Source organism: Tetrao urogallus (genome assembly GCF_951394365.1).
Source record: "Tetrao urogallus genome assembly, chromosome: 17".
In the NCBI taxonomy this organism is placed as follows: Eukaryota; Metazoa; Chordata; class Aves; order Galliformes; family Phasianidae; genus Tetrao; species Tetrao urogallus.
Genome location: NC_136830.1, coordinates 100,356 through 112,303, shown reverse-complemented (window position 1 = coordinate 112,303; position 11,948 = coordinate 100,356). Strand labels below are relative to the sequence as shown.

Genomic DNA, 11,948 nt, shown 5'->3' with positions numbered 1-11,948 from the left:
AAAATGTTCTTTTTTTCAGCTCAGTATCACCTAACTACTCTCTCTCTACAAAAAGTGATTTATTCCAAAAACAATGTGTGTTAAAAATTCAAATGCACTTTCCATGCTTAATTCAACAGACAAAACCTTTCCAGTCATGCACTAAGACTGTAAACAAGCTTGCTTCACATCTGAAAAACTGAAGATTTGCCTGCATTCTGTAGAATATTACTACCAACCTGGTATCAAGAACAGAGTTACACCTCACATACAAACTACTGAAGTCCCTGAACATGTCCATGTCATACACTTTCCTTCATGTCTTAACATCTAAAACGTATGTCTCTCAAACCAGTGATTTTTTTTTTGTTACATCTAATATCAAATATTGTGTAAATTTAAGTATGTTTGTATTTCAAGTTTCCCTCATGTTACAAAAACACAAAAAGCTACAAAAAAAAGCCATAAATAAACCCTTTAAACAGTTTAAGAAGTAAGGCAGCTCTTTAGAAGGTGTTTTTCAGTACTAACTTACTGATTGCATACTGTGGTAGATGAATAATTACAAATGTCAGCAATTATTTGCTGCATACACAAAGTCATTTTTAGCAGAATAGCCAAAGAAATTAACATCAAATGAAAACCCAGCTGTTTCTATTTCTAGCTTACACTGCAATTAATGAAAAGCCAATACTGGGAACATAATTTTTAGTACTGAAGTTTCACTACACAAATTGTTGTAATTCATGTAAACATTTCATCTTTTTTATCTACATACAAATACTAAATATTCACACCCCAAATATAAACTGTGTATCAGATTAAATGGGCTGGAGGATCCGATTTTTCCCTTTTGTCTTCGCAATCTAAGTAACCAGAACTATTCAAGGGAAAGAGGACAAGCACAAAGGCAAATCAGCTACTGTTCAAAACTCACGCTCTTCATACATTGTGCAAGAAAGTCAAATATTTGCTTCAACAACCATAAGTAACCATTAACTCTTACTACAGATTCTGGCACTCACTCTATTTAAAGGTCACATTAGTTAAGAAAAATGCAGTTTTCACTGGATATTCAGAAAAAAAAGAAAACATCATCAATAAAAATTTGAAACAATACTATTTCCATAACTTTTACACGAAGTCTTTAACAAACATTGATGTTTCTTTTTTTTTGGTCTCCATTATGTAAGGCATGATCTTGCACTCTAGTCAGTGATGACACTAACATCTGCTTAACTGATAAGTCAAAAATACTACCCATTAGATTATTCATCTCAACACAAGATTGGCTACTTCATTCAAAAATTAAGCAGCTACTGAATAGTAATACAAGGCATTTATAAACACATTTCTGCAAATCTAGGATTTGGTTTGGCCAAACTAAGATTTATTTATATCTTTTGGTCTTCATTTTTTCTCTAGACACTCTTTCTTTAGTTAAGTGCTGTTTATTACACTGCACACCAAATTTTACACAGAGTATAACATGGTATTATTTAGTCCACAAATCCCTCTGAATTCATGTTTAATGATATTTTGCAATTCACAGTTAAATTATTAGCTATACTACTACATACTGGATGCTTGCTTGTACACTAGTTCACTAGCTGTTTATCAAACCATTTGACTTTGCAATAGGTACTGATACTTGATACGAATGAGAAAAATTATTCAACTACCCAACTGGGTACTTACCACAGCAATAACAGGAATGAGCACACCAAGATTCCCTGCGCTACTAGAAGCCTGGGAAAGAAGAAGGAAATTATCATCAAAAGCCTCTGCAAAAATATTTCTAATACTTGCTAGATGACATTTCAAGCATCAAGCATTCCTACCACCTATGCAAATGAAAACATACACTAAAACATACACTGCCAGTTACAACCCTGAACCTTTCAGCTGGATGTGTGTAAGGTGGCCAAGGGAGCACCTTCAAAATCCACAACACTGGGCAGAGCGCCAGAAGCCTTTTCAATAAGATTCTTCGGGCAGCCTCCTCCTGCAGGCTCCTGAAGGAAGTGTTTCCCCTTTCAGAGCTAAACTAAATGAAAACTTCCAGAATCTAAACTTCAAAATTAGATACTACACCTTGAGCTAAGGTGGAAAATATTCATTATATCATCTTTTATTCTGCTATCCAACAACCACAATAAAAATGCCCACGTTAAATCACAGAATGAATCATAGAACGGTTTGGGTTTGAAGGGACATTTAAGATCATCTAGTTCCAACCCCCTAACACATGGGGTTTGTTCAGTGCCTCATCCAGCCTGGTCTTGAACACCTTCAGGAAGGAGGCATCCTCAACCTCTCCTGCTGCAGTGTCTCACCACCCTCACAGAAAGAATTTCATCCTAATATCTAGCCTAAGTCTCCCCTCTTCCAGCTTAAAGCCATTTCTCCTCATCTTGTTGATGCACACCCTTATAAGAAGCCCCTAACCAGCTCTCTTTCATGATCCTGCAGTGCCCCTTCAGGAACTAGAAGGCTACTGTAAGGTCTCCTCAGAGCCTTTTTTTTTTTCCAGGCTGAAGAGCCCCAGCTCTATCAGCACATCCTCATAGGTGAAGTGTTTCAGCACTCTGATCATCTTCGTGACCCTCCTCTGGACCTGCTTCAACAGCTCAATGTCCTTCTTGTGCTGGGGGCTCCAGAACTGAAGAGGGTGGGGTCTGATAGCAGCAGAGAAGAGGAGCAGAATCACCTCCCTTGACATGCTGGCCACATTTCTTAATGCAACCCAGAATAGAGTTGGCCTCCTGGGCTGCAAGCACACATTTCCAGCTCATGCTGAGTCTTTCATCAACTGAAACACACAAATCTACTTCCTCAGGAATATTCTCAAGTCATTCTCCACCCAACCTGTATCTGCTTGGGATTGCCCCAACCCACATGCAGGACCTTGTACTTGGCCTTGTTGAACTTCATGATGCTGGCACAGGCCCACCTCTGAAGCCTGTCCAGGTTCCTCTGGTGGCATTCCTTCCTTCTAGCAAGTAGGCTGCACCACTCAGCTTGGTGTCATTCGCAAACTTCCTGAGGATGCACTCAATCCCACAGTACATGTCATCCAGAAAGATGCACCAGTCCCAGCATCAGTTCCCGAGGAATACCACTCTACACTCTCCACCTGGACAGTGAGACGTTGATCGTAACAATCTGAGTGTGACCATGAAGCCAATTCCTTAATCCATTCATCAAATCCATTTTTCTCCAATTTGGCAATCAGGATGTCATGTGGGACAGCATCAAAAGCCTTGCACAAAACCAGGTAGACAATGTCAGTTGCCCTTCCTTTATGCACTGACACTGCAACTCCGTTATAAAAGGCCACCATGTTTGTCAGGCATGACTTGACCTTGGTAAAGCCATATTGGTGAACCACCAATCACCTACTCTTTATTTTCCATGTGCCTTATTAGGGCCTTCAGGACAATCCACTCCATGATCTTGCCAGACACAGAGGTGAAACTGACTGGCCTCTAGCTCCTTTTTTCCCTTTTGAAAATGGGTGTTTATGTTTACCCTTTTCCAATCAGTAGGAACTCCAGACTGCTATGACCTTTCAAGTATGATGGAGAGGGGCTTGGCAACTTCATCTACCACTTCCCTCAGAACCCATGGATGTATCTAATTGTGTCCCATGGACTCGTGCACCTTCAGGTTCTTTAGATGGTCTTGAACCTGATCTTCACTTACAGCAGGCAGAACTTCCTTCTCCCAGCTCTTACCTGTGCTTTCTGCAGCTTGGGTGGTACGGCTAGAGCCTCTGTCAGTAAAGACTGAGGCAAAGATGTCATTGAGCACCTCAACTTTCATAGAATTAGACAACAGCCTGGGTTGGAAGGGACCTCAAGGATCATGAAGCTCCAACCACCTCCTGCCACATGCAGGGCCACCAACCTCCCCATTTAATACTAGACCAGGCTGCCCAAGTCCCCCATCCAACCTGGCCTTGAACACCCCCAGGGATGGGCAGGACGTCAACCTCCTCTCTAAGTAGCCTGATCCATCACCTCACCACTCTCATAGTAAAGAGCTTCCCCCTGACATCCGACCTAAATCCTACCTCCTTCAATTTGTCCTGCAGTTATCTACCCTTTCAAAGAGTTAATTCGCCCTCCTGTTTGGAGGCTCCCTTTAGGTTCTGAAAGGCTGCAATGAGGTCACCCCGCAGCCTTCTCTTCTCCAGCCTGAACAAGCCCAGCTCCCTCAGCCTGTCTTCGTAGGGGAGGTGCTCCAGCCTCTCATCATCTCTGTGGCTCTCCTCTGGACCCTCTCCAACAGCTCCCTGTCTTTCTTGTACTGGGGATTCCAGACCTGGACACAGTACTCCAGATAGGGCCTCACAAGAGCCGAGTAGAGGGGGACAATCACCTCCCTGTCGCTGCTGGCCACCCCTCTTCTGTTGGAGCCCAGGATACCGTTTGCTTTCCAAGGTGCAAAAGCACACTGCTGGCTCATGTTAAGTTCTTCATCCCCCAGCACCCCCAGGTCCTTCTCCGCAGGGCTGCTCTCAAAGGCTACTCCTAGTCTGTAAGGATGCCTGGGATTCCTCCAGTCCTAGTACAAAACCTTGCACTTTGCTGTGTTGAACCTCATTAAGTTCACCCAGGCCCACCTTTCCAACCTGTTGAGGTCCCTCTGAATGGCACCCCTTCCTTCCACTGTGTCAACCGCACCACTCAGCTTGGTGTCATCAGCAAACTTGCTGAGGGTTCCTCACTCAATTCCATCACTGATATCACTAATAAAGATGTTAAAGAGCACTGGTCCCAAGACAGACTCCTGGGAGACAATACTCATTACCAGCCTTCATCTGGACACAGAACCATTGATCACTGCCCTTTGTCTGCAGCCTTTCAAATAACTTCTTATCCACCAGGTGGTCCACCCATCTAATCCACATCTTTCCAATTTGGAGATAAGGATTTAGTGAGGGACCACGCCAAACTGTTAGACTATGTGATTTCTTGAGGTCCTTCCAACCTGAGATTTTCTATGATCCTATGGCACTGCTAAAATTAGGAGCAGAGTTCTGCTACATTTTGAGACACTCCAAATAAGAAATATTCAGAGATCAGTATTCCCAGTTTCTCTTTGAAGTTCCACCTCTGACAACTGAGCACTTCAGACAGTGATACCAAGGCTAACACAAACTCAAGAGAAGCTGTAAAACAGGAATTACCACTGCCTTATCTCAGATACAACATTCAGTTAGCCAGGCATTTGGAAGACATACCAGTCTGCGCCCTAATTCCAGGACAGAAATACACTCTTAGGTTTTAGGATATGGAATTTCATGAAACCCACATGTAAAAATGCGGTTTTACTGCATACAACTGAAAAAAAAAAAAAAACAAAACAAAAAAAACCCCAAAAAACATAATTAACTTACTTTCAGTGCTGGACCTTTTTCACTTGCTCTCTCACTAGCCCTCTTTCCTTCTAGCCCAAGCTGAACAAACAGTTCCAGCAAGTTCATCAGCAGTTCATCCACAAGGTGCTCTCCTTGAATGTTAGCAGCAATGTTAGCTAGGGCATTAATGACTGCTAAGGAACAGTGTCTGAGAAAAAAGAAAAAAGAAATTATGAACAAGCAACCCTTCAATACAGATTTCTCCAATTTCAGTCCTTTCTTCGTAATTCTGACCAGTAATTCTTTTAATAAAGCTACTACAGTCACTATTTAAATGAAAAATTATTTGTCAGCTTTGTCTGAATGATCTGTTGTTATTTATGATTTTGTCACTACCAAGAAGAAATTACTTTCTTGTTACAGATATGACTACAGACAAAAAACAGCAGAGGGCTGTGTTTCTGGAAAGGGAAAAATAATATTCTACACAGTACCAGCACGCATTTAATTCTTACCTGTATCCATGATCCTTATAATCTTTTGTGGCAGAGTAAACAACTGAACTTGCTTTAACACTGATTTGCTGAAACAGATTCCACACCTCTTGATATATGTATTGCTATAAAACAAACAAAAAATACTACTCAGAGTACTTACTGAATATTATCTCTCTGCTATGATGAATGACCGTGTAAAGTACATTCTAAGTATTACAAAAGTTCTTCAAGCACCTACTTCTAACCTGAACAATAGCTTCAGCTTCTAAAGAGCACACAGTTGAAGTGTTTTCATTAATGTTTCTCACTGCTTGGATGCTCACTTAATTGCTTTAAATGTATATATTTACAAGACTTCAAAAGCTAATATGAAAAATGATGATGCGCACCTGTTGGGAATGCAGACCACATTTAGAAACAACTTCTAAAAACATGGAATTTATTTTCTAAACTTCCATAATTTCCTGTAGGGATGAATCTTGTTTACAGGCACAGCAGTTTACACATTACTATTTACCTTCTGTTTTCTGATGTCACTGAGACTAGTATTGCACAAGCATGCGAAAGTAAACTAAGAAAACCTTTCAAAATAATTCTTGAAGACACAGTTTCTAAAGGAAACTAAATCAAAAGGAGTATAAATCGGAACTCTTTTGGCCAGTTCTTTCCTTACATTTCCAGTGATGACCAAGCAGCCTAGCTGGTCAATGATGAGTACATCAAGATTAGAAGGTGGCTGGCAGAACTTCTGCTGTAAGATCTGTAGGATGGGTTCCATCATTTTCGGTGTGTCCCTCAGTGCCACTGCAATGTGCCCAAGAGCACGAATTGTGTGGTCAGGAATCAAATGAGCTTCCCTGTTACAAGATAAACAAAAAAAAACCCACCCAGTCACACATGTAGTTGTCCAGCAGTCAATAAGCCCTCAAAGCAGGCTTATATTCCATGTAAGAAACAACTGGTATACTAAATTTAAGCATCATTAAACTTTACTGTTGCCCTCTACACACCTGCCTACCCTCAACATTCAGCATTAGAGACATACACGTGCAGGTTTAAGAAAACAAAAAACACCAGAAACCAGAACGTACAAACGCACTACACAAGAATCTGTTTTTAAACTGTTCTAGGAACAATAGAGAACAGAAGAAAATGTGACAAGCAAAGCAATAGGACAAGCTACTGCAGGACTTACCCTCAGACATTTAATTCTAAAATAATGCTGCCAGTACTTATGTCTTAGAATAAGTTTCAGGCTGGTTAAGTGAAGGAAAAAACTGGTTTTATAAATAACAGCTTACTTATCACTCTCTTGTGAGATGTACAGACGGTTAGACAAACTGGCAAGAAAGGCTTCAACAATCACTGAATCTATAGTCAAGCCAGCTTTCAAGCACCTGGAATGAAAATGAATAGAAAGCATACTAGAACAGGTAGAGGAAAAACAACAAAAAACCAAATATTTCAGTTTGTACAATTGTACATGTGCACCAGGAATAAGGAAGAGAAATCTATACTGAAGTCCAAGAACAAACTGTATAGAAATACTACAGATATACTCAAAAAAATGGGCGGAACTTCTGCTACTGCTTTATGCAGCAACAAAGATGGGAATATGTAAAAGATACATTTAGAACAGCTTAGATTTGCTTAGCACCCTTAACTCCTCGTCTCTGATAGCCAACTTTTTGTCTTCCCTACAGTTCTGTGAAGCTGTCTAGAAGAAAATAACAGTCGTTAGAGGAAACAAAAACCTGGCTGAGCATCAAAATGTGAATAGCATGAGTTAGGTATGTGGGAAGCAAAACAATGAAACTAAGTGACCATTCTGAATTTAGGACGCATACAGAACCAAGGGATTGTCTAAAGAAAAAAAAAGGTCATAACAGAAAAGTGTGCAGTATGGTCCCAGTACTTTTCCTGCTAGGGAAAGAGAAAAAATAAAAGAGAAAATACATTCCAAATGTCGTACACCTTCTCTGTTATCACACACTTCTTACCTGCAGATATTATCTATGGCAATGTCGCGAAGTTGTTCATACATGGATGGCTGACTTTTCTTGCCAGGCATTACATTTAGAGTGGACTCCGAATGCTCATTGGTTACACTAATCTTGATGTCATTAGCACCTAGTCAAAGACAGTAGAGAAATCAGCACCATCCAAGATGTCCTTGCCCCATCACCCGAAACGTGAGTATACAGGCAGAGCTACATCTGGCAAGGTAAGACAGGCCACTTGATAGGTCAGAGTTCAGCTGAAGAAATTTGAAACTTCATTCGCTACTTTGGCAAGCTATCACAGCATTTAATTATTCCTAAATTTAGTCACCTTCAGTTCTCATTTTATCTGTCCTGCCTTTGCATTACAATAGTACTTTCGCATTAGCGAGTAATTTACATTGTACACCTTCTTTAGGGAAATCATAACTTCATAGTACAATTAAAAAACAACGACAACAAGCACGCCATCAAGTATCCTCCTAACACAAGGAATCCACAAATCCTCCCTACTCCCTGTCTATCACCAATACTGCACAGAAAAACCTGTTGGTCATTAAGCAAAAGTTTTCTTGATAATTTTAATGCCACTTTCATGTCTTTCAAGCCTAAAGTAGGAAGATTCCACATGGCTGTCAAACTAGGAAAACAATATTTTCCATGGCAATCTGAAATCGCAGAACAAAAACGGAATGCTATACTGCTAGCCACTTTTTCCAAGATTAACTCTGAAAACAAACCTGAAAAGACTAGCATTTTTATGGATTACGAAGTCAATTCACAACACTTGCTCACTTGTGTGTTCATGTAAGCACATTCTACCGCATACAAACGTATGACCAAAAAGTATCGAAATACAGCCAACATGTCTGCACATTCAGTTATGATTTGCCTTATGAAGTTCACATTCTTTCATCCATCTTATCTTGGTTACATGCTGTAACACTATAGTGCAAAGGAAAGTACAGCAATAATAGAAGGGTGGCAAAGTCCTAGGCTGCAGTAAGTGGGGATAAGCCCAAGTGCAGCAGCTGTGGACACAGAAGCAAAGAAATAAAGCTGCTTACCCTTCGAAGGCCTCAGGTAGGCAGGGATCTCCAGCAAGATACCCTCACCTCCACTGCCATCACTTAAATGAGGTCTGGGAAGGGATGGATCCTGGCTCCAGCCCTTCAAACCACTCACATGCACTGCATGCACCTGAGCTCCTCTGGATTGGCCCTGCCTTTCCACCAGGTGCTCCATCACTACTTCAGGCTGTGACTTAATACTTCTGCTACACATGCTAATGCAAATGTAACACAACCTGCAAACTGAAAGTAACCATTCCCTGCTTATCACCACACGCTGTGTGTTATCACCACAGCCTCCACAACAGCACAACAAGAAGTATTTCAACACACTTGTTTTTCTTGATCAGGAACACAATTCTTTAGTTAAGCTACATATAAAATAAACTGACATCACCAGTAAGTTTGTCATAAGACACACATAATACAGGGCAAACTAATGCATATTCACACTACAATGGCTAGTGATCTCACATAGTCTTATCTCAAGAACTTTTGCCCTGTTTTAACAAAGCAGACACAGTGATGCTGCTCAAAAAATAAAAATTAGTTGTACAAATACTGTTATCTCAATTGATAGATACACTTCTATCCCAATCTGCATTGCTCCTCTCTATCTCAAAAAAAAAAAAAAGTTGCATCACCACAGAACATCTAAAAGCTTCAATAAGCCATAAAGTAGCAAAATAATAACTAGCATATCCTTTCTAACACAGCCTTTCCCTTCCCACCCCAATCAATCACCTGCGTGATACTGGCTATGATACTTGTAAAGTTTCACAAGCACTGGGGAAGGAATCACAAGGAAGTCTCTCAAAGACGGATTGACAGAATGAACCACAACAGGGAATCTCTCACATAAACGACCTAGACCCTAAAAACAAAAAAGGAAAAAAAATGAAATTATTTCAATATAGGTTTTTATTTCAACTGTAAGCTTGCAACATCAGCACAACACAAAAAAAGCTAGTTTTAAAGTATTCAATTTTTAGAAGACCTAGATGTTTCATAGAACGGCTTGGGTTGAGAGGGACCTCAAGGATCATCAAGCTCCAACCCTCCTGTCACACATAGGGCCACCAACCTCCAACTCTAATACTAGACCGAAAGCCTCTACTTCTTTTAAATTAAAGTGTGGTATGTCAGTCAACTCTTGCTGCCTTCTTCATAATTAAGTTCACAGGAGGCATATGAAATGAGTTGCATACTCTAAAGATAAAGTTACTGGACAAGTTCCAACGTGTGAAGAACCCTAACAATTTCCTTAATTCTGGAAAACAACACATTTGCAAAAGTGTGTCCAACAAGATGACATGATAATCAGAATAACCAAATCTTAAAGGTCAATAATTCACCCATCCCAGTTTATGTAACAACTATAACACTAACTATATCAGAAACAAGATACCAGTTAAAAACACTCAGTGTTGTTCTTCAAGATCAAGTAGAGCTAAAGAAGATTTTGAATGCATTTCTCTGCTGCAGATCTAGTTTCTACACCAGAACTCTGAAGTCCAAATGAAAGACATAATGAAAAATAACACAAACAGCAGATGTAAAACGCTTTCCAGTAACTCATAATCCCCCCCCCCCCCCCCACTCCCACACAATCATATAGTAGAGTAAAATACATTAAAGACAGACCTGCAAACAGCAAATTAGCAATGGTAAATGAGCAATGATGACTTTGCTGGAAGTTTTTGACTGCAGCTTCTCTGATAACTTGATGCACAGGTTTTCTGCACCTTAATACCGAAAATCCAACAAACATCAATAAGTTGGTTAGTCCTGTTACTAGGCCACACATAACCCAATGCTTATTGGATTGTCTAAATCACACAGACAACTAATCAGCTTCGATCTCCTCACGCTACAATTCCTCAAAGATGTTTCGTAGTCTTAGTATCTGCACTAACTAGCCCCTCCAAACACTATGGCTGAAAGAAAGACAGTACTTACAGTTGATTTTGAGCATTCTTCATATTTGACAAAAAGTAAGCATCACAATGAATTATACATAATATATACATAATATATAATACATAAGAATTATATAAGAATTATATAACAAGAAAGAAAATAGAAAAAGCTAGAAGGAGCTTCCCAATATGCACAGCAATGAAGAAAAACATTTTCAGTCAGACTGAGAAACTTCTAAAACACTAAAAGCAACAATTCAAAATTCCAGCAACAATTATACAGTTGCTGAAATTTAGATTGCCCATTTTAGCTAAATGAGCTAATCAGAAGCTTCTGATTTTATGTACAGAGATGTCTAAGCACCTGGTCATCTAATTAAACAATGTATTGATTGAAGCTTGACTTCTCTGACATCAGAGAGTTTATAAATATTTCTAGAAGCTAAAAATAAAGAAGACAGACATTCCAGAAATGGGAGAGCATTTTTCACCTTGCTCATCTTTCACAGCCCACACCATGAGATCCACACAGGCAGCATTAGCTTGACAGCGCAGTTTTAGGGGGCTCAGTTCATTGTGCAGTCGATCAACATCATGAAGGATTTTCTGAAGTTCTGATTGGCTGCTGTTGAATTGTTCTAGCACAAAATCATGGATTTCCTTTACAAACAAGTTGGGAAGGTCTAAAGAAGTAAAAGAAAAAAACATTTAGCGTAGAAGAAAGGGATCCACTGGACCAGAAAGACGGCACAAATAAAATTCATTGCCATGTTATAATTCAAATTATTTCATGAAGTTTATGCTCTACATAAAAGACAGCCTTCATAGCAAAGTATGCTAATAATCAGACAATCGAAATGCCATCTGTTGTATACAAAGTTTTTTCCTTTCCTTGCACCTAGGATGATGCTAGGAAATGTAAACATTTCAAAACACATCCTAAATTACACAAAATACACATATACTATACCTTTCATGTAATATAATGTGTCTCTCAGCATTTTGAACTGCGCAAGATAAAGAGGATCACTGAATGTTTTATAATAGAGATCTGTATTAGTGCCCATCTGCAAAAGAGAAGCATGCTTTCAGAAAATAAAAATGAAGTATTTTATATA

At 39.6% G+C, this 11,948-nt stretch overlaps 1 protein-coding gene across 1 annotated transcript in view; it reads right to left on the bottom strand.

Annotated features, from left to right (window-relative positions):
- The window catches only part of PI4KA (phosphatidylinositol 4-kinase alpha), a gene marked incomplete at both ends in the record, with an annotated part of 58,582 nt that overhangs the window by 37,494 nt on the left and 9,140 nt on the right, over nt 1-11,948 (bottom strand). The window contains 10 exons of the mRNA XM_079543632.1: nt 1,678-1,728; nt 5,384-5,552; nt 5,860-5,963; nt 6,515-6,698; nt 7,143-7,238; nt 7,842-7,971; nt 9,656-9,785; nt 10,556-10,656; nt 11,322-11,513; nt 11,801-11,897. Coding sequence (XP_079399758.1) covers nt 1,678-1,728; nt 5,384-5,552; nt 5,860-5,963; nt 6,515-6,698; nt 7,143-7,238; nt 7,842-7,971; nt 9,656-9,785; nt 10,556-10,656; nt 11,322-11,513; nt 11,801-11,897 — 1,254 coding nt within the window. The remainder of the gene's footprint in view (nt 1-1,677; nt 1,729-5,383; nt 5,553-5,859; nt 5,964-6,514; nt 6,699-7,142; nt 7,239-7,841; nt 7,972-9,655; nt 9,786-10,555; nt 10,657-11,321; nt 11,514-11,800; nt 11,898-11,948) is intronic.